General features: G+C 45.6%; 1 protein-coding gene across 1 annotated transcript in view; it reads right to left on the reverse strand.

Moving 5' to 3' along the window:
* PXDC1 (PX domain containing 1) overlaps positions 1-27,830 on the reverse strand; it is a 119,822-nt gene that overhangs the window by 8,498 nt on the left and 83,494 nt on the right. Inside the window, exon 4 of the mRNA XM_063923070.1 lies at positions 13,837-13,948. Within this exon, the coding sequence (XP_063779140.1) occupies positions 13,837-13,948 (112 nt within the window). The remainder of the gene's footprint in view (positions 1-13,836; positions 13,949-27,830) is intronic.

Consider the following 27,830-nt stretch of genomic DNA (forward strand, 5'->3'; position numbering starts at 1 on the left):
GCGGGAGAGCTGTTTGGCACCTGTAACACTAGGCGGCCAAAGCTAGATGCTGATGCCGCAAACGTATCAAACTTGTAAAAGCGCACAAACGTGTGCACTGAAGACCATGTAGCCGCACGGAAAGCTGCGTCGTAGAAGCTCCACGACCAGCTGCCCATGAAGTTCCCACAGAACGTGTGGAATGAGCTGTTACTTATGTAGGCGGCTGTAACCTAGCATGAAGGTAAGCCTGACGTATGGTCAGTTTTATCCATCTGGATAAGATCTGCTTAGACGCTGGCCAACCCATCTTGGCAGCATCATAGAGAACAAACAACGTATCCGTCTTACGAACTGTAGACGTTCGGGATACAAACGCGTAAAGCGCGTACCACATCCAGAGTTCCAGAATGTGCTGTTAACACAGGAACTACTATTGGTTGATTGATGTGAAAAGATGACACTACCTTTGATAGGAAAGCGGGATTCGTCCGAAGTTCCGCTCTGTCATCATGAAACACCAAATACGGTGGCTTGCATGACAAGGCACCCAAATCTGAAACACGCCTTGCCGAAGCTAAGGCTAGAAGAAAAATTGTTTTCCAAGTGAGAAACTTTATATCCACTTGCTGTAAGTGTTTAAAATATGAAGACTGTAAGAAATCTAAAACCAGATTCAAGTCCCATGGCGCTGTAGGTGGAATGAATGGAGGCTGTACTCTGAGGACACCCTGCAGAAAAGTGTGTACCGACGGCAATAGAGCCAATCGACTTTGAAAATAAATTGACAACGCAGATACCTGCACCTTTAGTGTAGATAAACGCAGTCCTCCATCTACCCCCGTCTGTAGAAATAACAAAAGACGGGATAACTTGAAAGCTGATGTCGGAAACTTACGAGCTTCACACCAACCTATATAGGCACGCCAAATTCTGTAATAATGAACTGCCGTAACTGGCTTCCTAGCACGTAACATGGTTGGTATAACCGATTCCGGAATGCCCTCTCTTCTCAAGAGGGCGGTCTCAACAGCCACCCCGTCAAACGCAGCCGCGCTAAATCGGGATAAAGGAACGGACCCTGTTGTAACAAGTCCGGACGTACAGGGAGCGGCCAAGGATCGTCTGCGAGTAGTCCGTGGAGATCCGAGAACCAAGCTCTTCGAGGCCAATGAGGAGCCACTAGTATGACTGTGACAGATCCGTTTTAGCACCAGAGGGAGCAGCGGAAACGGTGGAAACAGATACACTAGGCTGTACGGCCACGCGATTGTGAGAGCATCCACCGCCACTGCCTTTGAATCTCTCGTTCTGGACACATACTGGAGCGTTTGGTGATTGTGGCGAGACGCCATCAGGTCCACCTGAGGGTAACCCCACCGCTGAACCAACATGTGAAACACCTCTGGATTTAATGCCCATTCTCCTGGATGAAAATCCAGACGGCTGAGATAATCCGCCTCCCAGTTGTCCACTCCCGGAATGAACACTGCCGACAATATCACCTGGTGGTATTCTGCCCAATTGAGGATTCGAGCTACTTCCCGCATTGCCATGCGGCTTCTCGTTCCTCCTTGTTTGTTGATGTATGCGACTGCCGTTGCGTTGTCTGACTGCACCTGGACAGTCTGAGAGCGAAGCATGTGTACTGCTTGACGTAGTGCATTGTAAATTGCACGGAGTTCCAGGACATTTATAGACAGCAATCTTTCGTGATCCGCCCAGAGACCCTGGAGTTGACAATTTTGAACTACAGCTCCCCAACCTCTGAGACTCGCGTCCGTCGTTAGAATTATCCAATTCCAGCCGCCGAACAGTTTCCCTGCGGTTAAATTGTGTTCCTTGAGCCACCAGAGTAGAGACACCCTTGCCCTTGGCGACAACCTCACCCTGTGGTGAATCTGCAGATGCGAGCCCGACCACTGTGCGAGCACATCCAGTTGAAATGGACGTGAGTGAAATCTTCCGAACTGAAGCGCTTCGAAAGCCGCCACCACTGTTCCTAAGAGGCGAATGCACAAATGTACCGAGACTGTGCGTGGCTTGAGCACTAATTGTACCAGATGGCGAATAATCTGTACTTTCTGTTGTGGTAGGTAAATTCTTTGATTGACCGTATCGAAAATCATACCTAGGAATTGAAGGCGTTGAGACGGAATTAGATGTGATTTCTTGAAGTTGACAATCCAACCGTGGTGAACCAGTACATTGTACGTTAGCAGCGCATGTTGGAGAAGCATCTGTTGAGACGGGGCTTTGATGAGCAGATCGTCTAAATACGGAACTATTGTCACTCCCAGGGATCTGAGATGAGCTATCATCACAGACATCACTTTGGTGAATACCCGAGGCGCTGACGAAAGGCCAAACGGTAGAGCCTGAAACTGGTAATGGTTCTGGCGTATTGCAAACCGCAAGAATCTCTGATGAGGCTGCAAAATCGGAATGTGTAAGTACGCATCCTTGAGATCTAGCGCAATCATGAATTCCTTTGGCTCTAAACCCGCAATCACTGAGCGCAGAGATTCCATCTTGAATCTGTAGTAAGTTACGTACCGATTGAGACCCTTTAAGTTCAATATTGGCCTGACTGAGCCATCCGGCTTCGGTACCACAAACATACTGGAATAATAACCCTGACCTGTTGGTGTACAGGGACCGGAATCAAAACTGCTGAATCCAGTAGGGACTGAATGGCAATTTGCAGAACCGCCCTCTTGTCGTCCGACAGAGGCAGTCCTGTCTTGAAAAACCGCAGTGGCGGAAGACAGTCGAACTCTATTTTGTAACCTCTCAACACTAAATTGCGGATCCACCCATCCGCGGATGTCTGGAACCACGCCAAATGGAACATCTGAAGGCGTGCTCCCACAATCGGAGAACCGAGATGGGCTGGTAGCCCGTCATGCCACTGGCATGTCGGTGACCTTAGCGTCCTGACGACTTGTGTTGGTTTGTTGGAAACCACGTCCACGACCCCGTCTACCAGGCGTGGCTGTTCCTCTGCCACGTCCGCGAAAGAACTGAAGAACTGAGGTGTAAAGGATTTGAACGCAGGTCCAGAGTACCTCCGTCTTGGTACCGGTGGAGGCAATGGTAAGAAAACCGACTTTCCTCCCGTGGCCTCTGAAATCCATGTGTCCAATTCAGGACTAAACAACTTCTTGCCACCGTAAGGTAACGCCTCTATACCTCTTTTGACCTCTGCCTCCGCTTGCCAAGAACGCAGCCAGAGTGCTCGTCGTGCCGTAACTAGCGACGATGAAAGGCGAGAAGTGATGCCCCTGGTCAAATGACCGTCACGGGAGAGGGTAATTATTTACTCCTTCCCTGTCCCCTACCCTAACCCGCCTGGGTTGGTGGCTAATGCTAAGACATCAGGAGTGGTGGCTAGGGCTAAGACTGGGTGGGGGTGGCAGCTGTGGCTAACCCCCCCCCCCTCCCCTTAATGCTTGTCCCCACACAGCGGGGCAGCAGCGTGAGCTGACCGCCCCGACCAACATACCTTGACTCCTGCTTCTGTGGTAAGGCTCCGACGGGGCTTCTCTGTGAGGGTGCTCATTTATTGAGGACCGACACGCCACAGTTGCTAGTAGCACCTTGCACTATCCCTGACCCTGCCTTTTGGAAGGGGGAAAGGGATGTGTATGAAAAAGAAAAAATATTAACTTAAAAAATCAAAAAATATTCAAAATAATTGTGGACTAAGCCACAGACCTTGTTGCTACTTGAGCACAGAAAAAACACTGAGGTACTCTGGGATATGGAGGGGTGGAGTGTTCTAAATTTAAATATTCAGTGCCCTGTTGCTATGGAGGCTGTCCATATCCCAAGAGTACTCCAGTGACCCCTAGTGGATGAAAAAGAAATGGAGGTGGGCAGACAAAAAATGTTGTGTAACTAAAAGCCTTGGAATATCAACATTGATTACAGAAGGAAAACTTTAAACCCATCTTGCAATGGAAGATAAACTGACAAGAAAGGAAAGCTGGGGATCAGGTATACTGGCAACACCCCATAAACAAAAATGACACTGGGCAGCCACCTCATGGGTGTGTTGGAAGAGCTACTAAGCTACTAATTATTTTTAATATGTTGACAGTTACATCCAACTCATTGATAACTGGAAAATGTAAACCCAGGCAATGCCGGTACTTCTGCTAGTTGAAAATAAGGCTTGGGTGTGCCAATTTTAATAAAAGTACTATATTCATTAATTGCAAATGCTACTTCAAAATTATAAAATAACACATCAGTGGTAATTTCGATATCACCTCACCAGAAAGGGGCATATGTATAGTTGGGCAAAGAAAAGTGCACAAAAATAGCATATTTTCACCCATATGCTGAGCCCTACACAGAAGTAGGATCCGCACCCCTCCCCAATATGAGGCAGTCGGTCTGGTTTATAACCTACAAGAGATAGGGGGAATCCAGTTACCCCCTAAAAGGAAATAGTAAACTAAATAAGATGATTGAGGAAACGGAATGCCATTTGTGAATCATTTGGCTTAATACACTTTTTATTGCCTAATATGTGGATTGAAATTCATTACCAAGACAGGCACTTGTAATTTCCGGTTTACCTGCGCCCAAGAGGGACATTTAGTCTGCAGCATGTATATCAGGCATCCGTCACATAGACCTATGTTTTTAAATATTTGTTTGTCTTGCAAATACATTTGCTCTGAGGCATCAATAAAAATAAAATCAAATACAGATGAAAACTGTCCATCTAAAATACCATGCACACAATGACATAATGGGTGTGATACATTATACCGGCGATCAGGATGCCCCTGGTCAAATGACCGTCACGGGAGAGGGTAATTATTTACTCCTTCCCTGTCCCCTACCCTAACCCGCCTGGGTTGGTGGCTAATGCTAAGACATCAGGAGTGGTGGCTAGGGCTAAGACTGGGTGGGGGTGGCAGCTGGGGCTAACCCCCCCCCCTCCCCTTAATGCTTGACCCTAACCCCGATACTTACCTTTGGGATGTCAGCGGCGGTAGGTGCTTTGGCACCAGGATCCCGAATGGTGCCGGAATTTCGGCGATAGTGAAAACGGCAACATAACATTTGACGAGCAACGCAAAAAGCACCTAGCAGGATCAGCAGTGTATTTGTAATGAGCCAATCATAAGCAGTTCATGTCACAGCTGTAGGTATTCGTGAACCCGGACTAGGACTGGACACTGGGTCTGGTCTTGAAAGCTGTGGATAGAACTGGGCAGGCTTTATGAATGATCTACTTATGCAGAAATGGCAGGTTTGGCTGAGAGGATTAGGGTTGAAGGTGACCAGCTATGGTGGTACTGGAACACTGGTAGAGTGATCCACCAGTGTAATAGATAGCTGGGTTGTCACCAATACAGAAAGTCTTTGTGAAGACTGAAATGTTCTGGTTATGAAAGTCAGAATGCTGGGTGGAGCCAGCAAGGCAGAAATGTAGAATGCTGGGCAGAACCAGCACAGCAGGTTTTCCGGACGCTGGACGTAACCAGAGGAGTAGACTTGCAGAAGGCTGGGCTGAACCAGCACAACAGGTTTATCAGATGCTGGACGGTACCAGTGGAGTGGACTTGCAGAAGGCTGGGCGGAACCAGCACAGCAGGTTTTCCAGATGCTGGATGGAACCAGCGGAGTAGATTTGCAGAAGGCTGGAAGGAACCAGCACAGCAGGTTTTCCAAATGCTGGACTGAACCAGCGAAGTGGACTTGCAGAAGGCTGGGCGGAACCAGCACAGCAGGTTTTCCAGATGCTGGATGGAACCAGCGGAGTAGATTTGCAGAAGGCTGGGGGGAACCAGCACAGCGCGTTTTCCAGATGCTGAACGGTGCTGTATCAGCGCAGCCAGTTTTCTGGATGCTAGGTGGAACCAGGAAAGTCACTAATGCTGCTAAAGGATGAGGGACAGTCCCTCTGGATCACCGGAATGGCATACCAGTGAATCTGGAGATGCTGCGATGTAATAGCAGTAGTGGCCCTTTAAATCATCCAGGGAGTCAGGAAGTGCTAGAGGTGACTATTGCACTATGGGGGTCATTCAGATCTGATCGCTGCTGTGCGTTTTTCGCACAGCACCAATCAGATCCGTACTGCGCATGCGCATGCACCACAATTCGCAGATGCGACAGATGGCTGCATTTGGGATTGCCGGTCAGCGACAGGATTGTGCGAATGATCCATTCGCAGGGGCATTCACAAGAAGATTGACAGGAAGAGGCCATTTGTGGGTGGCAACTGACCATTTTAAGGGAGTGCCCGGAAAAACGCAGGTGGGATCAAGCGTTTTTAGGGAGGGTGTCTGACGTCAAATCTGGTCCTGAACAGGCTGTTGTGATTGCAGCGGCTGAGTAAGTCCTGGGCTGCGCAGAGACTGCACAAAATCAGTTTGTGCAGCTCTGCTACAAATGCGATCACACACTTGCACAGCAAAAACACTCCCCCTATAGGCGGCGATTATCTGATGCAGGACAGCAAAAATCGCTGCCTAGCGATCAGATCTGAATGACTCCCTATGTCTTTACCAGCAGGAGATACTGGAGCTCACTCCAGACTGAGAGACAATAAAGCACTGACAGCTTGCCAGTGCTGGGACTTTGAATTTATACCCTGTGCTCGCTGCTGACTGGGTGAATGGCTCACATGACGAGGAAGTGGTTCCGGATTGGATCCAGGGAGATCAGCTGACCAGGAACTGTCATGGCGCTGTGCATGGAGCTAAACAGCAGGAACCTTGGCGTGTTGCGGCCGTGGAGATCAGCTATGACCGCCAGTCCCAGAGATGCTGATATGGAGACCCTAATGCAGCGGCTGGCTGCGCAGGACATCAGGAGGGCACACAGGTGACAGATCACTCCTGGGCTTGCGGCGGAGGTAAGACAGAGCGCGGCTGGGAAGCACTGATAACCTCCGTTTTGCAACAGTTCATCATCATCTTCCTCTTCAGTGAACTTGCTCCTGATCTCATACAGCTTTCACTATATGTGTCTGGTTGTCGCTCTGCATGTGTACATCCTTGCTGCACTTGGCCTAAGTGGTCTATTTACTAAGCCTTGGATGGAGATAAAGTACCAGCCAACCGGCTCCTAACTGTCATTTTTCAAACACAGTCTGTGACATGGTAGTTAGAAGCTGATTGGTTGGTACTTTATATCCATCCACTTCATCTCCATCCAAGGCTTAGTAAATAGACCCCTAAAACCATTGTGTCCTCTATCCACTCCCAAGCTCCATATTGAAGTCTGCATAGGTGCAAATGTTCTTTTATTTTTTATGAAATCGAATGGTGTTTGTGCATGGTAAAAGGGAAAACAGTTGCTTCCCTAATGTTTTAATGTAACCTTATAACAATATATATTTTCTAAAAAAAAAAAAAAACAACGCTCACATGGCATTGAAATTATAGTCCTTCCTAATCCACTATCCTACATAGTGCATTCTCTTTTCCCTAAATCTACACCTCCCTACCACTGTTGGCCAATACATGGGGTGCAAGTATCCACATTTCTGCAGCCTATTAAATAATGCTGTTAAACTGTCCAAATATACAACTATGGGGTCTAGGCTAAAGAGGGAGAGATGGTGGGGGGAGGGGAGAAATGGCAAGGGGAAAAAGAGAGAGGAGAAAATCTGTTCTCATTTCATCCATGAGCAGTAAGGTAATCAGTTCTCTGCAATGTGTATTTATCGGCACTTTGACATTTACTGCAGAAAATGGCTAAGACATTTCTATGCAGTCTGTACATGAAAAGCTTTGGATCAAAGTAAAATCTAAACAGAGCGAGGTTGTCTGGTGCAGATAAGATTAGTTTCATATAGTGGACCGTGTCAATTTGTAAAGACCCCTTTCTGGCACTTCAGGAAGCGCTGTTTTTTTTATCATACTGATTTTTCTTCCATTTTAATTTAAGAGGTATTTAAGCTTTATATTGTATATGTAAACTACAGTACCATACTTCTGGTTTGCACTGTCCTGGCAGACGCATAGATTGCACACTGATAATATGTAAATGAGCTTTACTACTATGGAAATGATAATTCAAATCATAAAATTTAATATATGTAATGTATATAAAATTAAATGTGAGATTTTTAAACTTTGGAGAGAGATAAAGTGGAGAGAGTTAAATCAGCTACTTACTGCCATGCAGTCAAAATATATTCCACCCCCCTCCCCCTCCCCTCTCAAATGCATACCTCCCAAAATTTATGAGATGAGGAGTGGGACTACATGCATCTTCAGCTTAAAAAGGACATGTGGCATCCTGATATTGGGCAGGGCAACTTGACATGGGCTGTGGGGAATGTTATTCCTTTATTTTAATCCCTCTCTGTAATGGTTAGATGGCACATCCATTCAATTGCTTCTGAGCTGGAAGTGTGAGGTAGACTTCCTAATCTCTCTCCCCTCTTCACTGGACAATGTGGTGGGACAGTGCCCAAAAAGTGGGATTCGGACATCTAGGTAAAGTCAGACAATGTGTATAAAGCAATTTATGTACAGTACCTAATAACATTTGGCATGAAGCATCCATCGGAATAGCAATGCATCTAAATCCAACTCAGACATTATTCGATTAGATATCAAGACAAGTTCTGGCTACCAGTTTCTTGTATAATTAGCCATTTAGGATTTGGTCACATATTTGCATTTCCCATCCCCTCCTGCATTCTTTCATTTTAGCTACACACTGAGATCCATTCCTACTGTGCTTTCACATGTATTGTAGATCTGGTATGTTTTACTGGCAGACGGGATGCCGGCTGTTAGTTTACCGACAGCGGCATTCTGTCTACCTGAATCCCGGCAGCGAGTCCCCCTGCTGTACTCGCAACGCTTCGGGACCAGTGGATCGCTGCACTCGCCACAGGTTATATTCCCACTCAGTTAGTGACATGGACCCACCAACCGAGTGGGAATAACCTGTGGAGTTTGGGACAGCGAGCGTCGGTATTTCACTGGCTGTCGGGATTCTGGCGTCAGTCTACTGAATGCCGGGATCCTGACAGCCGGTATTTTAACTGCACCCCGTATTTGTGACAGTGGCAGTTTGACAGCATTGACTCTACTGAACAGAGAAAAGTCAAAGCAGAAAAACACATCAACATATGAATTTATGAATAGATTTGTAGTTGTTTGTCCCGCTAATTAAACATTAATGCAGATTTTTTTATGTCATAGTTGTGCTAATACAATAACAGGACCAATTTAAAAAAAAAGAAAGATATATGGGAGGTTTTATGGGCCTTGTCAAATATTATACGAGTTCTTAAATAAAATATGTTGTAGAGCTGGAATAAAAAAAGAATTTCAATCATACACATGCAGGTGCCAAAATGTGTGTGGAGAAGTGTAGAGCAGTGTGATGCAGACATTGGGGGTCATTCCGAGTTGATCGTAGCTGTGCTAAATTTCAGGCACTCAGACATGCAGGGGGACGCCCAGTACAGGGCTAGTCAGTGCTGGCCGGGAGAACCTCTTCGCTGCCCGGGTTGCAGAGGCTGCGTGTGATGTCACGCAGCCGCCGCGGCCCGCCCCCCTCAACGGTCCGGCCACGCCTGCGTTGGCCAGACCGCACCGCCGTCCAGCCCCCTCCCGCCCAGTGACCGCCTCTGCCTGTCAATCAGGCATAGGCAATCACTACGGTACAGTGGCCTTCGGCCGTCCAGCATGCGCTGGCGCACTGCGGCGCTGGTGCATGTGCAGATTCGACCCGATCGCTGCGCTGCGATAAACTGCAGCGAGCGATCAGGTCGGAATGACCCCCATTGTCTGGCACTGAGACTACATGATCAAATTCCAAGTACACAAATTATACAAAGTTCCAGTCCCAATTCTCCCCTCAGAGCAACTCACCAAATTCAAACACAGTCAGGGACAAATGTTCCATAAGATGTGAAGGAATGAAAGAATGTCCTGTGTGAGCAACAGAGGTGACCAGCACTGCAGGATAATAACATACTTTAGAGTATCGCCACGTCTCTTGCTGTGAGAGGCAAATAACCCTGCTCTGTGGTCTGACTATCCAGAGCTGTGCTGACAGCAATTACACCAATCAATTGTAATCAGTCAGACAGCAGGTGTAAGGAATAATATGAAGCTAGTAATGTTACATTTCAGCTTCCAATAATGAGAGGTCTTATCAAGTGAGGTACCAGACACTAATCACTTATACATCATGTCTAGTATCTATGATAATATTTCAATTATCTACCACATAAAGTGTATAATTTGTTCTTTAGTTCCAAACCAGGATGACTTACACAGGAAGCTGGCACGGTTACGGTTAAATAGATCTACAGTAAGAAGGTCGACAATTGATAGGTCGACACCAAATGGTCGACAGTAAAAAGGTTGACATGGACAAAAGGATGACGTTGCCATTAGGTCGTCCCCTGATAGGTCGACATTGGAAAAGGAATCCTGGATCAAAAGGTCGACTCATGAAGAGGTTGACAAGAAAATTGTCGACATGAAATATGGTCGACACAGAAAAGGTCAACACCATTTTTTGTTTCCGTCACTTTTTTTCCCTTAACAGCACAGGGAACCCCAATTAATGTACTGCGTCCCCTCGCATGGCTCGCGCTTCAGGGTACTATTCCCAAGAGATAGAAAGAGGGTCGCACAGACACCCGTAATTTTTATATCAATAATTTCAATAAGTCACATAAAGTCCTTTCTCATTTATTTTCATCTTATTATTACATATATCAAGTTTATTATATGGGAGGTCCTCCTAGGAATAAATTGAAAGCATATAAAGACCAAGAGAAGGAAGTATTCCCTATAGGTGGGCACACTCGAACTCTGTGACAATATACTTAAAGTCAGATATCATTTATGATATATGACCATTAATGCTAAAATATAACTATTATTTTCATGTCATAAAACATCTGCGAAAATATTGTGCAAGTGAAAAAAGTGTAGACATAATAAACAAATGTGAAATAAAAGTTAAGCCACTGTAAAATTCAATTTATCACTATCTCTAATGTTCAGCATGTATCTATATTTGTTGTAATATGCTATTTCTCAGTATCCTCAACAGATACAGATGTGTCTGTTTAAAGTTCCACTGTGTGATGACTGACTTTTCTACAAAGAACTAGACTGTCTCTTAAGGCCCATACACACGGTGAGATTTGGGCTATGCCCGATTCTCACTATGCGATGGGCTAGGTCGGCATCGCAAGCACATAATGAGTGTGCTTGCGATACTGACTATGTGCGATTTTGGCTAAGTGTCATTTTTGACTATCGCTTCTATAGAGATAGTCAAAATTGTCTTGCCTGCACAGTCTATCTAGGCTTGCGATGCCGACTGTGCGGGACCGCGCATCAGCATCGAATCGGGATCGCAAGGTGACTTTCACCTTGCGATCTGCACTAACTTTTCTTACGATTTTGACTATATAGTATATAAGAAAATATCTCACTGTGTGTACACACCATTAAATTATCAATGTTTCTCTCAATATTGGCAGTGTGCACATCACTGTCTCCTCGAGTGTCTTCTGTTCACAATTAGACAGTGTCTAGTCTTAAATTTACACATTTAATATATTGTATAGTATAATGTTTTTTTCTTGACTAGTGAGTGTAAATATCTATCTCACTCTATTATACCCTTTGTCCTGTAGCCATCCAGCAAGAGAATTTTTATTCTATATACATCTGATGTAATATAATTTCATACACGTTCCCCTTTATTCTAATCACAGCCAACAAATGTGGCCATCCAGTCTGAAAAGATAAATCCTTTACATGGATGTAATATCATACTACACATCTGATTACATAAATAGTGTGTAGATCAATGTGGCATTACACGGTTAATTGAACTGGGATCCACATTGGATTTTATACATTTATATCCATATGGTTAACTCCATATATATATACTGTGTGTTGTTAAATTGCAGGTGTCTCTTATCACCTATTCCTGTGCTACCCCACCAATCATTCACATGTATCAGCGGTATGTTAAAGGGATACGTATATCTGATGTATATATATGGGTAAATGGTGGTATGATAACCCTTGTGCCCATTGGCGTTTCTATAATGGGTGCAAAGTGTGCGGTGCACACGGGCCCCTGGGTCCAGGGGGGGCCCACACAGCACACATTGCACCCATTTAAATACTTACCTTACCGGAGTCCAGCGGCGGGCGCATTGGTCTGGGAATCATGGCGGGCGCCATGTTTCCAGAGACCTGCGCATGCGCAGAAGACTCCGGCACAAAGCCGGAGTCTACAGCGCTGTTCAGAGGTGGGGGCCCACCCGGAGGTGCACACGGGCCCCCTCCTCAGTAGAAACGCCCCTGCTTGTGCCGCTCATCTCAGCGTGTACCTGCTGGTCCCGGCTCCCGTCCCCAAACCCGCACTCGTGACTGGCAATGTTTATGGCTTAAATGCTGTTTCTACAACAAATTGCGGGTAGCAAAGGTTCAGTACTCATCACAGAATATATATCACAAGTAATACCAATATTATGTAATCCTCACTAGTAGTATCTATATCCCTAAAGTCGCCCACGTGGCTAGCAGATACACGCTGAGACGCGTGGCATCAATATACATACACATACCCCGCTCACTGAGACCGGAGACGGTATCAATATAATAAGAGACTGTGAACACTAGTTGATCCTATATAAGTGTCACCATCAATTATAGCCACCTCTATACAACATCGGAGGAGCCATCTAAATAACAAACGCCATTAGCACGTGGGCGACTTTAGGGATATAGATACTACTGGTGAGGATTACACAATATTGGTATTACTTGTGACATATATTCTGTGACGAGTACTGAACCTTGGCTACCCGCAATTTGTAATAGAAACGGCATTTAAGCCATAAACACTGCCAGTCACAGGACACTGTCTAATTGTGAACAGAAGACACTCGAGGAGACAGTGGTGCGCACACTGCCAATATTGAGAGAAACATTGATAATTTAAGAGACAGTCTAGTCCTTTGTAGAAAAGTCAGTCATCACATAGTGAAACTTTAAACAGACACATTCCGACCCTGCCTCCGGGCTTGTGGATTTTTGCTTGCAGCCCCATAAATCCGGGTGAGATGAGAGGGGGGGGGGGGGGGGGGGGGCAGTTGCAGTGCTAATGGCAGCATTAATGCCCCTTTGCAATGGCAATTCACACCACTTGCGTCTAAATGAATTGATCAATTTACTGCAGGTCTGTAATTTACTTAAACACGTGGTTATTGAATATATATATATACAATGCACCTTTCAACAAGTCCCATGTGATACCAACAAATGATTATTAATGTGGAACATTTACTCCTCAGCAAAACCTCCTATTCCCATAATAATCTCCCCATCCTGACTAGGAAGTGTGCCTACTCACCAGAAAATCGGGAGCCTCCCGCAACTTCCGGGAGAGCAGGCAAGTATCCCTAAACATGAGCTGCTCATTGCAAGTATTCAGATGTTCGTCATTAGAAATATGGAGCCTGTGGTCAGTCAACTTAAGTCACTTTTAGGCTACAACTTTATGCCAAAGCTATGGATTTAACCAGCGTAAGAATGTGACTGTGCCCAGAGCCCCTCTCCTTTTAGTATGACAGATACCATTATGCTATAGGTAAAAAGAAGTTAACGGTGATACTTTTATTTGGCTATAATGAGTTGACATGAGGAGATGTTTTCTTTTAGCACAAGGCAATGAATAGCTGCTTTCCCTATGCTATGATTAATATGCATGACAAAGTATGGCTACTGCTGAGAGCTTGTACTTGTAGTCTAGTAATAAGCTACTCTGACAAGAACACAGAAATAGGACAAAGTTTTATTGCTGTACAGGTAATATACTCACAAATGATCCGTTGAATCTACATCCAAGTCAGGATCTTTAACATGTGGAAGGCTGTGGTCGATGACGATTGTTTCTGTGTTGGCTAAACAAAAGCCGTTGGATCGCATAATTTCTAAAACAAAAATAAAATCTGTTTACGAAAACTATATATAATTTCCATTAATAAATAGTATTTTCTCATTTAAATTTGCATCAAGAAATATACATTATCAATTTATAAAGTGATTGTAGAGCTGATCACTGTACAATTGGGAAGATCACATATACTGCAATCATACTAACATGTACGAACATGTACAAATTTAACACATGCAAACTAGCACAAATAAAGAAAGATCCTTTCTAATTAAACATTCAGTGCTAGGACTCTGAAACAGTAAGCAAACTGAGTGATGATAAGCCCTATCTTGCTTGTCACAGATACTGAATTGGTCTCCAGCATATCACCCGCATTAAAAAGATGTGCCAGGTAACTCTCACCTGATTGAATACCCCCTAAAATCTTCTTTTAAAAATCACCAAACTAATAATAAAGATATTTCAGTACTAACAAAGACAAACTATGGGCCGGATGTAATGAAGTCCGAGTTCGGAGGTGCGGGTTCCCGGCCGAACTCTGACGTTTTTTTAAAAGCGCCAATCATTTACAAGACATGGTTTTGCCTATGAAATAATTGCCGCTGTAATGAAGTCCGAGTTCGGCCAGGAACCCACACCCCTGGTCAACTCGGACTTCATTACATCCAGCCCTAAATTTGCATGTACATTTAAACATATTATAGCATGGGTAAAAGCATTTATTTGCATTCCATTATATTTATGCAATACTGCACGATGCTACATTATTGGTTTCTGGAATTGTTATACTGATTCATGTTGAGATCTTTTAGTGCTAGTGCCAGGATTACAAAGCGGGAGGCGATGTATCAAACCTTCTGAAGAGAAGAGGTTACCTATAGCAATCAATCAGCTTCTAGCTATCATTTATCTAATAAGTTCTATAAAACAATAATTAGAATCTGATTGGCTGCTATGGGCAATTTTATTTATCCTCTTCAGATGGTCTGCTAAATCTCCCACTTGGTCTTATGCTAGGTACACACCTGAAAGAGATATCTGCAGATGGTGGTTATTTGTACACTGTCATCACTGGTTGGGCCCCCCTCCATAGTCACAAATCCAGCTCGCAACCCACCCCCTTCCACAGGTCACAGCTCCGGCACCCATGTGCTGACCCCACAGGTCACAGCTCTGGCACCCACCCACCCCCTACCACAGGTCACAGCTCCAGAACCCGCCCACTTACCCCACAGGTCACAGCTCTGGCACCTGCCACCCCCTACCACGGGTCACAGCTCCAGAACCCGCCCACTTACCCCACAGGTCACAGCTCTGGAACCTGCCACCCCCTACCACAGGTCACAGTTCCAGAACCCGCCCACTTACCCCATAGGTCACAGCTCTGGCACCCACTCTTCCCCCTCCACAGGTCACAGCTCCAGCAACTGCCCGCCTAACCCACATGTCACAGATTTAAAAAATAGGGGCATATTTACTAACAAGCGATATTCTTGTTATACTAATCTTAAATGGCACATGAAAGTTAGGAGCTGATTGGTTGGAGATTTAAGATTAGTACCGAGTGATAAGAAGAAAATCCCTTTGTTCCTACACTGGACAGGTGGTGCTAAGCATGATCTCTGAGTTGATAGTTATGTTACTGCTTAATGGTATATGCGCTGTGTTAAAAGCAGCTCAAGTAAAATTATATAAACAGGTAAAATAATACAAGCACCACAGAGACTGGTAACACTGGCAAGGAAGGAAAACACTGCAAGCACAACTAATGAGGACAATCCCATATGATGACTTCCAGTGTCTCCCGGCTCTGTATATCAGAAAGCACAGAGAGCAGAGCAAGGGCGTATCAGAGAAGAGGGAGCCCGTGTGCGATCTTCCTCCTGGACCCCTCATATCTAGCCGACAGTGCAGTTAGCCTCTGAGCACTAGGAGCAACAGAGTCTACTGTGCATGCGTAAGTCATTTTCCCATCGATGCTCCAACTTTACATGCACAAAACACAGGAAAAATGGCAGCAGAACCATTTTCCCAGTGTATACAAATAGTAGGTAAGTATTATCAGTTGCGCAATCAACAGCAGCCGGTAAAGGAAGGGTCAGTTACTGTGTGGGTATATAACAAAAAGTAAGTGTGTATACCAGCGCTGGCTGTTTATAGAATATTAAAATATTATTCTATTTTTCTATAAACAGCCAGCGCTGGTATACACACTTTCCTATTTTCCCAGTGACTTGTACAGAGCTGCTGTAGTCGACTCCAGAGAGGTACGTATTAAAAAAATGGGTGAAGAGTGGGTGGTGTGGGCACCCTGGACCCAGGGGACCATGTGCACAAACTGCACCCATTATAGCTACACCACTTGAGCAGGGTTAGCAGCGTAAAGAGAACCACAGCAGCATTAAGAAAACAGGGAAACAATAGGACAAGGATGCATCCAGCCTATAGTATTTGTTACCAATCCTGCAGTTTCTTTTCTCGGTTCTCATATTACCGCTCAAACCCGCCATTCAGGGAGATTTTTCCGAAAAATACCGATGGCAGTGTCAATCCTAGACACATATAGTGAATGAAGGCCATGGATGGATTTTCCGTTATGCAACAAAGGCATTTGCTCTTAGGGGTGCCTCTTTGCTGCTACACTGGTGGGCAGTGGTGAAGAATAAATGTGCCTAAAATTCCAACAGGATATACCAATTGCCCCTAGTTACCAGTGGCTGGCCCCTCCCTCAGGACCCAGCCAACACAACATTACATGCCTGATCAAAGGTTTGTCCCCCTCCTACCTCCCCAGCTTCACACACAGAGCATGGACTAGTGAAGAGAATGGAGGCAACTGCCTCAGAGTGCCAGCCCTAGAACAGCATCTCCTACACTGTCCTAGCTTACTGCATATGCTCCCCACTCAGCGCCATAACAAGGACCCCAAAAGGGCACCACCATGGCCGCTCCTCAATAAGTCAATGTGTGTGTGTTTAACAAATATATTTATAGCCAGAAGGTTGAATTCAAGCCTGTCTCTTGCCAAGGGCCCCATGTGGTCTAAATCTAACTCTGATGGAAGAACATAACTTCAAATACAAGGGAGAGGAGATATTGACATGAATCTTTCAAAGTCAAATTGTCTAATGAACTGTTAACAAAACAATGCAATTGAGTAATGAGGATAAACATAACAGTCTGTAAAGCCTTCTGCAAACTAGGCACCACTATTGGTCCAAATGATATGAAAGTGAAAGAACAGTGGTCAACTTGACCGCTGTTTGAACAACCAGAATGTATGACAGAGATAATAATTTGATGTCCCTAGATCAGTGGTTTCCAAATTTTTTTGAATCACGGCGCCCTAGAATATCAGAATTTTTTCACGGCACCCCTAGGCCAAAAATGTCTTACTGTTGTGTGGTGAGGGACAAGATTTGCTTCTGTTTGGCCACATATTTTATGACTGGCAGCCACCAGCACTGGTTTTGCCTATTATATTGACCGTGAATAATTTGAATTGGTCCTGGACCACCAACCCAGGGCACCCCTGCAAGTGTCCCGAGGTACCCCAGGGAGCCACGGCACACAGTTTGGGAACCTCTGCCCTAGATGCTGATGCCTGTGACCCCCTGTGCTCCCTTGTTGTGACCAAGAATGAAGAATAAAGGTGTTAATTACATGAAACAACTCTGGACAGAGAAACCAACAGAGATAGCAAGTTCAGGGTGGGTGCAATTGCTAGGTGGAAATTCTATTACCTAGAACGCAGTTCATACATTCCTGCAAACTACAGTTTGTTTGTTTGTTTGTTGAAGACATGCTACCCAACATTAGCTAATGGCTAGACTATTACATACCTTGTGGTTGTTCAGAGAAACTCGATCATTTGCAGATTTGTTGGTCTCCAATAATGCATATACTCAGAGGGCCAACAAGTGGCGTGCATTATGGATTGGAGGGACATATCTTTTACTGCCACTCTAGTGGTGGCTGCATCCTCGAAGGACTGTCCCTTATATTATATGTTAATACTAGAGCTTTCCATAGAGAGAATCTTGCAGGCCAAAGAGTTTACGGCAAACAAATATTTGTGAAGCTTAGTGGAGCAGTATTAGGTACAAGGTAAGAAAAGTTACCATAGAAAGGCTAGGATTTGTTACAATTTCGATTATACCGAACTCCTCACTGCGGGGGCATTTGCAGTGCTCTGTGAGCTGGTGGGTATGCCCCCAGCCCCTCTCTCCATGGAATAGACTCTGTGCTCATGTGCACAGCATATATTCACCACTGCTCTGGTAAGTAGAGTGACGGGGGGCCTCTCATCTCAGCCCTCCACAGCACAATACAGTGGCTCGAGGGTGGAACAATGCCCGAAAAATGGGTCTGTCCCACTAAAATCGAGACTGTTGGGAGGTATGGCTAAACCATCAACGATTGTCTGCTGATGGTTTCAAACCATCAGTTGCCATCACTACTTACTTGTCTGTGCTGTATAAAAATCTGCTTAAGCGGTGGGTCCGAGCGCTAAAGTTTAGAGCTTTGTTGGTTTACCGTTAGGATCAGATAAAGAATGTGACTGTTAATTTGTTTTGACCTAGGGCTAATGTTATATCTTGTATTGTCAGTTGAGTCTCTAACAAACAAGCAATGATAGGCAATAATTTCCTGCTCATACGTTATTGGACATTAGTGTCAGAGACGTAAGCTCTCACATGGTCTCGATTTCCGAATACAAGATCTATAGTGATTTCAAGTCACGATGAGTAACATATAAAGAAATCTTTATATGTCACATAAGTAGCTAAAGAAAGACATTATGTATTGTGAATAATCCCCTTAGAGCACAGCAAAAATAGAAAAGTATACAATATGTTCTTTTTTTGTCTGATTCTTGTTTATAACAAACACATTATTCCTATTACACTGTTCCGCAAAATAGGAGTCATTTTAAAATACTCAGGGAGAAAACAATTTATACATAAGTATATCTGCAAGATTACTAGATTGTCAAAATGAATGAAAATACCTATGCTGAAACAGTGCAGGCTAGTTTATTATAAGATTGAAAAAAGTATGTATTTCAAATTCAGGTTAGGAAGCGTTCTGTTCTCCAGTAAAACCAAGACATCATAGATGACTTCATCCAGAGGGTAAATTTAAGAAACAGTGGCTCCCATTTATCAACGAGTTTCCTTGCTGGAAACTCGTTTTAGGTGGTAAATGGGACCAATTTCTATTAGCCTGCACTATTAGCCTTTAATTTTCCCTATACTGCTGCACGCTAAAGTGTATTTAACAACGAGCGCTATTTCTGAAATAGCGCTCGCTTACCTAAAATGGCTTCATCTGCTCCAGGCTGCAGCAGTGTCCGTCCTGCGCTCTGGCTCCCCCCTCCCGCAGCAATCCCGGCATGCATCACAGCAGCCGGGTTGCTATAGAGATAGGACCAAAATGGCCACCATGTCTAGAAAATCACTACTGAGCATGTGCCGGGAGTATGCATACAACAAGTAGTTAGGGACGCCGGAGAAAAAGCATTCGTCAGCGCTGTTTGGCCTTGGCAAACAGCGCTGACGGGTGTTTTTCCGTTACCGCTCGCCAGCGACAGCTTCAATGCTGAATACAAGTAAAAAAGCGCGGCGAGCGGTAACGTTAATTAGCATTAGAAAAACTTTTCATTGATAAATGGGGGCCAGTGTCTTAAGCAAAACAAACGTTTTTTTGGGTGGTATTCCCAGCACTTTTGAAAACCCCAGATTTACTAAATGAAAATCACTATAAATGAGCACCAATAAACACACCTTCTTATTAGACAGCCGTCACCAAAACCAATATTATTTTATAAATATAATAGCGTTTTGCCCGCGGCTTCGCCCGCATGGAAATTTTAACGTAATAAGACTATTTTCATTGTGCCCATCTTCAAGTTTAAGTTCACTACCTAACCCATAACAGAATTAGCATGAAGATACATAGCCTATATGTTAACGGACAGTCTAAGAAACATATCAATTTTAAAAATGCATTCAACAGTTCCTGAGTTTATCTCATACAAACAACCAACCAAACAAACGTTCCTTACCCAACATTGGGGGTAATTCCAAGTTGATCGCAGCAGGACATTTTTTAGCAGTTGGGCAAAACCATGTGCACTGCAAGGGAGGCAAATATAACCTGTGCAGAAAGAGATAGATTTGGGTGTGGTGTGTTCAATCTGCAATCGAAATTGCAGTGTAAAAATAAAGCAGCCAGTATTTACCCTGCACAGAAACAAAATAACTCACCCAAATCTAACTCTCTCTGCACATGTTATATTTGCCTCCCCTGCAGTACACATGGTTTTGCCCAACTGCTAAAAAATTTCCTGCTGCAATCAACTTGGAATTACCCTCATTGCCCGGGTATTTAGTTCTATTCGACTAAACTTGGGCTTACATGTCATCGAGACTGTCACCAATCAGCTTAGCGACCCGAAAACGATGGATTTGACACTAATGTTGGTCATGTTGGACATTTTATTTTTCACCCCTTCTCACCCCCCATGCTGATGGGGGCTGAATTTGGACTGAAACGGCATCGGGAGTGTCACTATTCATCTCAGCAACCCCGAAAACTATGGATTTTTACATGTCACCCCCTTCCCACCCTCACCCCTAGGGGTGTCTTACCCGACAGTATTTTTTCCTTTCCACTACGTTTCATGTAAAGTAATTTTTCATCAAGTTTCCTGTGAACCTAACTCCTTTCAGGTTTAGCATGTTTCCTCGTATTCTAATACTTCCGGTTCACTCTGGAGTCTCCTGCTTCCCCGACTCGATATAAAATCCACCAGATTCCCCACCACTAGTGAACTCAGCATCGATTCCCCTGCCTCAGTTGTAATTATGCATTACGTGTAAGAGCTACCTGCAGCAGCGTATACCGGGAACTGTGCTCCTCCTGCCAGAAGGGGGTGCTGTGTCTTTATAATGTTATACTGTCAGCATAGTTACCTGGGGACCCCGGACCTGGGTGTTATGGTCTGAGTCTGTACACACTAGGGATGGCCATCGGTGGGTTATCCATCAATGGTATCATTGGTGTATAACCTTGATGGTGGAAAACCATCTGTAAGGGAACCATCGATTGGTTCTGACCATTGATGGCAACTATTACTTTAGTATTGAGCTAGCCGCGGACCAATCAGGGCCCGAGGGCGTGACTCCATGGGTGTCAGGGGGCGGAGCTATGCTCCGTGTCCCTGACACCCTGGAGAAAAAAATAAAAGAATATTTGATAGATCTTTATCATCAATGGTGGGAAACCACCTGGTTCTCCTCCATCGATGGTAAAAGTAGTTACTATCGGTCATAGACCATTGATGATTTTGAATCATAGATGGTCGATGGCCATCCATAGTATACACTGGGTGACGGCACCCTGCATGCAGCTAGAACCGCAGTGAATGAGGAGCCAGCGGGGAGGGAACTAGGGCATTACTGGATCCTTTCCTCACTCTCCTCTGTATTATTGGTAACCCTAGTCTGCAGGAGTAAGGGCAGGATGCGGCGAAGAGGTGTGTCTCATGCTGCTGGCATGTTCCCAGGGGTGCGGGTACTAGGATGGAATAGCCGCAGTGTGTGAACACTATCTGCTACCCAGACAGTGCTCCAATGCTGCAACTCTCAGAGCTAGCCACTACCATAAGCAGTCACATTATTCATTTATCACCAAATAGAGGAAACAAAATAAGTGTCTGTTGTGTAAACGTTATACATTGTAGCTCAGTCTACATGCCAATCTCCTGATCTCCCGCTAATCACATGTTATGTTATGCCTGCTGCGGAGATTACGTGAAGTGGCACAACCAATAATGATGCTATTGCTAAGGTTGCCGACACTGTGTGTAATTTCTTATTGTGAGTGTACATAGCTGGTATATATTGTAATACAGACATACTAAGACCTTGGAAGATGGCAGACACAAATTAAAATAAAAATAAGAATTTACTTACCGATAATTCTATTTCTCGTAGTCCGTAGTGGATGCTGGGAACTCCGTAAGGACCATGGGGAATAGCGGCTCCGCAGGAGACAGGGCACATCTAAAGAAAGCTTTAGGATCACCTGGTGTGCACTGGCTCCTCCCCCTATGACCCTCCTCCAAGCCTCAGTTAGGATACTGTGCCCGGACGAGCGTACACAATAAGGAAGGATTTTGAATCCCGGGTAAGACTCATACCAGCCACACCAATCACACTGTACAACTTGTGATCTGAACCCAGTTAACAGCATGATAATAGAGAAGCCTCTATAAAAGATGGCTCACTACAACAATAACCCGAATTTTTTGGTAACAATAATTATGTACCAGTATTGCAGACAATCCGCACTTGGGATGGGCGCCCAGCATCCACTACGGACTACGAGAAATAGAATTATCGGTAAGTAAATTCTTATTTTCTCTAACGTCCTAGTGGATGCTGGGAACTCCGTAAGGACCATGGGGATTATACCAAAGCTCCCAAACGGGCGGGAGAGTGCGGATGACTCTGCAGCACCGAATGAGAGAACTCCAGGTCCTCCTCAGCCAGGGTATCAAATTTGTAGAATTTTACAAACGTATTTGCTCCTGACCAAGTAACTGCTCGGCAAAGTTGTAAAGCCGAGACCCCTCGGGCAGCTGCCCAAGATGAGCCCACCTTCCTTGTGGAGTGGGCATTTTAAGATTTTTGGCTGTGGCAGGCCTGCCACAGAATGTGCAAGCTGAATTGTACTACAAATCCAACGAGCAATCGTCTGCTTAGAAGCAGGAGCACCCAGTTTGTTGGGTGCATACAGGATAAACAGCGAGTCAGATTTTCTGACTCCAGCCGTCCTGGAAACATATATTTACAGGGCCCTGACCACGTCAAGCAACTTGGAATCCTCCAAGTCCTTAGTAGCCGCAGGTACCACAATAGGTTGCTTCATGTGAAATGCAGAAACCACCTTAGGTAGAAATTGAGGACAAGTCCTCAATTCTGCCCTGTCAGAATGAAATATTAAATAAGGGCTTTTATATGATAAAGCCGCCAATTCTGACACACGCCTGGCTGAAGCCAGGGCTAACAGCATCGTCACCTTCCATGTGAGATATTTTAAGTCCACAGTGGTGAGTGGTTCAAACCAATGTGACTTTAGGAAACTCAACACAACATTGAGATCCCAAGGTGCCACTGGAGGCACAAAAGGAGGCTGTATATGCAGTACCCCTTTTACAAATGTCTGAACTTCAGGCACTGAAGCCAGTTCCTTTTGGAAGAAAATCGACAGGGCCGAAAATTGAACCTTAATGGACCCTAATTTTAGGCCCATAGACAGTCCTGTTTGCAGGAAATGAAGGAAACGACCCAGTTGAAATTCCTCTGTAGGGGCCTTCTTGGCCTCCCACCACGCAACATATTTTCGCCAAATGCGGTGATAATGTTTTGCGGTTACGTCCTTCCTGGCCTTGACCAGGGTAGGGATGACTTCATCTGGAATGCCTTTTTCCTTCAGGATCCGGCGTTCAACCACCAAGCCGTCAAACGCAGCCGCGGTAAGTCTTGGAACAAACAAGGCCCCTGCTGGAGCAGGTCCTTTCTTAGAGGTAGAGGCCACGGTTCGTCCGTGAGCATCTCTTGAAGTTCCGGATACCAAGTTCTTCTTGGCCAATCCGGAGCCACGAGTATCGTTCTTACTCCCCTTTGCCGTATAATTCTCAGTACTTTTGGTATGAGAGGCAGAGGAGGGAACACATACACTGACTGGAACACCCACGGTGTTACCAGAGCGTCCACAGCTATTGCCTGAGGGTCTCTTGACCTGGCGCAATACCTGTCCAGTTTTTTGTTGAGGCGGGACGCCATCATATCCACCTTTGGTTTTTTCCAACGGTTCACAATCATGTGGAAGACTTCTGGATGAAGTCCCCACTCTCCCAGGTGTAGATCGTGTCTGCTGAGGAAGTCTGCTTCCCAGTTGTCCACTCCCGGAATGAACACTGCTGACAGTGCTATCACATGATCTTCCGCCCAGCGAAGAATCCTTGCAGCTTCTGCCATTGCCCCCCTGCTTCCCGTGCCGCCCTGTCTGTTTACGTGGGCGACTGACGTGATGTTGTCCGATTGGATCAATACCGCCTGACCCTGAAGCAGGGGTTTCGCTTGACTTAGGGCATTGTAAATGGCCCTTAGTTCCAGAATGTTTATATGAAGAGATGTCTCCAGGCTTGACCATAAGCCCTGGAAATTCCTTCCCTGTGTGACTGCTCCCCAGCCTCGCAGGCTGGCATCCGTGGCCACCAGGACCCAGTCCCGAATGCCGAATCTGCGGCCCTCTAGAAGATGAGCACTCTGCAACCACCACAGGAGGGATACCCTTGTCCCCGGTGACAGGGTTATCCGCTGAAGCATCTGAAGATGCGACCCGGACCATTTGTCCAGTAGGTTCCACTGGAAAGTCTTGCGTGGAATCTGCCGAATGGGATTGCTTCGTAGGAAGCCACCATTTTTACCCAGAACCCTTGTGCATTGATGCACTGAGACTTGGTTCGGTTTTAGGAGGTTCCTGACTAGCTCGGATAACTCCCTGGCTTTCTCCTCCGGGAGAAACACCTTCTTTCTGGACTGTGTCCAGGATCATCCCTAGGAACAGAAGACAAGTCGTCGGAACCAGCTGCGATTTTGGAATATTGAGAATCCAATCGTGCTGCCGCAACACTACCTGAGATAGTGCTACACCGACTTCCAAGTGTTCCCTGGATCTTACCCTTATCAGGGAATCGTCCAAGTAAGGGATAACTAAAATTTCCTTCCTTCGAAGGGATATCATTTCGGCCATTACCTTGGTAAAGACCCGGGGTGCCGTGGACCATCCCTACGGCAGCGTCCGAACTGATAGTGACAGTTCTGTACCATAACCTGAAATACCCTTGGTGAGAAGGGTAAATTTTGACATGAAGGTAAGCATCCTTGATGTCCCGAGACATCATGTAGTCCCCTTCTTCCAGGTTTGCAATCACTGCTCTGAGTGACTCAATTTTGAATTTGAACCTCTGTATGCAAGTGTTCAAAGATTTTAGATTTTAGATTTTAAAATCGGTCTCACCGAGCCGTCTGGCTTCGGTACCACAATAGTGTGGAATAATACCCCGTTCCCTGTTGCAGGAGGGGTATCTTGATTATCACCTGCTGGGAATACAGCTTGTGAATGGTTTCCAAAACTGCCTCCCTGTCAGCGGGAGACGTCGGTAAAACAGACCTTTGGAAACGGCGAGGGGGATACGTCTCGAATTCCAATTTGTACCCCTGAAATATTACCTGAAGGATCCAGGGGTCTACTTGCGAGTGAGCCCACTGCGCACTGAAATTCATTGAGAACGGGACCCCACCGTGCCTGAACTTGTAAAGCCCTAGCGTCATACTGAGGGCTTGGCAGAGGCGGAAAAGAGTTTCTGTTCCTTGGAACTGGCTGATCTCTGCAGCCATTTTCCTCTCCCTCTGTCACGAGCAGAAAAGAGGAACCCTTTTGTCCGCTTGCCAACCAGGACTGCGCCTGATAATACGGCGTCTTATTTTGAGAGGCGACCTGGGGTACATCCCCTTTTTTGTTAAGGCAATACTTCCAAATGCCGTTTGGAATCCGCATCACCTGACCACTTTACTGGTATAATTGGACAACGCACTTATACTTGATGCCAGTCGGCAAATATTCCGCTGTGCATCATGCATATATAGAAATGCATCTTTTAATTGCTCTATAGGCAATAATATACTGTCCTTATCTAGGATATCAAATTTCCAGTCAGGGAATCCGACCACGCCAACCCAGCACTGCACATCCAGGCTGAGGCGATTGCTGGTCGCAGTATAACACCAGTATGTGTGTAAATACATTTTAGGATACCCTCCTGCTTTCTATCAGCAGGATCCCTAAGGGCGGCCATCTCCAGAGAGGGTAGAGCCCTTGTTCTTACAAGCGTGTGAGCGCCTTATCCCCCCTAGGGGGTGTTTCCCAACGCACCCTAACCTCTGGCGGGAAAAGGTATACTGCCAATAACTTTTTAGAAATTATCAATTGTTATCGGGGGGAAACCCACGCATCATCACACACCTCATTTTATTTCTCAGATTCAGGAAAACTGCAGGAAGTTTTTCCTCACCAAACATAATACCCCTTTTTTTTTTTGGTGGTATTTATATTATCAGAAGAGTGTAAACTTTTTCCATTGCCTCAATCATGCAATGTGTGGCCCTATTGGAAATCACGGTTGTCTCTTCACCGTCGACACAGGAGTCAGTATCCGTGTCGGCGTCTGTATCTGAGGTAACGGGCGCTTTAGAGCCCCTGTATGAGACGTCTGGACATGCACAAGCTGAGTAGCCGGCTGTCTCATGTCAACCACTGTCTTTTATACAAAGCTGACACTGTCACGCAATTTCAACAGTACATCCACTCAGGTGTCGACCCCCCAGGGGGTGACAACACTATTACAGACACTCTACTCCGTCTCCTCATCATTTTTCTCCTCATACATGTCGACACAAACGTACCGACACACAGCACACACACAGGGAATGCTCTGATAGAGGACAGGACCCCACTAGCCCTTTGGGGAGACAGAGGGAGAGTTTGCCAGCACACACCAGAGCGCTATATATATACAGGGATAACCTTATATAAGTGTTTTTCCCTTTATAGCTGCTGTATTGTTTATACTGCGCCTAATTTGTGCCCCCCTCTCTTTTTTAACCCCTTTCTGTAGTGTAGTGACTGCAGGGGAGAGCCAGGGAGCTTCCCTCCAACTGAGCTGTGAGGGAAAATGGCGCCAGTGTGCTGAGGAGATAGGCTCCGCCCCTTTCTCGGCGTCCTTATCATCCGTTTTCTTGTATGTTTTGGCAGGGGTTAAATGCATCCATATAGCCCAGGAGTTATATGTGATGCATTTATTTTAGCCATAAAAGGTTTTCTATCGATTTATTGCGTCTCAGGGCGCTGCCCCCCCAGCGCCCTGCACCCTCAGTGACCGGAGTGTGAAGTGTGCTGAGAGCAATGGCGCACAGCTGCGGTGCTGTGCGCCTACCTTTATCTGAAGACAGGAGAGTCTTCTGCCGCCGATTTTTCCGGACCTCTTCGCTCTTCTGGCTCTGTAAGGGGGCCGGCGGCGCGGCTCCGGTGACCCATCCAGGCTGAACCTGTGATCGTCCCTCTGGAGCTAATGTCCAGTAGCCTAAGAAGCCCAATCCACTCTGCACGCAGGTGAGTTCGCTTCTTCTCCCCTTAGTCCCTCGATGCAGTGAGCCTGTTGCCAGCAGGTCTCACTGAAAATAATAAACCTAAACTAAAACTTTCACAAAGAGCTCAGGAGAGCCCCTAGTGTGCACCCTTCTCGTCGGGCACAGAAAATCTAACTGAGGCTTGGAGGAGGGTCATAGGGGGAGGAGCCAGTGCACACCAGGTGATCCTAAAGCTTTCTTTAGATGTGCCCTGTCTCCTGCGGAGCCGCTATTCCCCATGGTCCTTACGGAGTTCCCAGCATCCACTAGGACGTTAGAGAAACACAGTTTACAGTCACATATCAAGCATTATAATACACTGTAATAACAGGGTCATTATAATTATAAAGAATTTAGTGACTGGATACAAACTTTTGCAAGTAAAGTTTTGTGTCTGTGAGATATGTGAAGATTTGACACATAAGAGGTGCAGTAGGAATGATAACAGAGCGATTGGGGACAGAGCCCAGACGGCTGAGTTAAGCTGGCATTATACATGAACGTACTGAGCATGCCGCAGGCGGCTGTGCCAAGTATGATATGGGTTTGCACGCAAGTCAGCCACAAGGAACTAGGGGCCTCATTGTTTGTACACAATGCAAATGTTCACGCAATGGAATGATTATCGGCAGAATGCGCATGCACAGTGTTCAC

Source organism: Pseudophryne corroboree, chromosome 5, assembly GCF_028390025.1.
Source record: "Pseudophryne corroboree isolate aPseCor3 chromosome 5, aPseCor3.hap2, whole genome shotgun sequence".
Lineage (NCBI taxonomy): Eukaryota > Metazoa > Chordata > Amphibia > Anura > Myobatrachidae > Pseudophryne > Pseudophryne corroboree.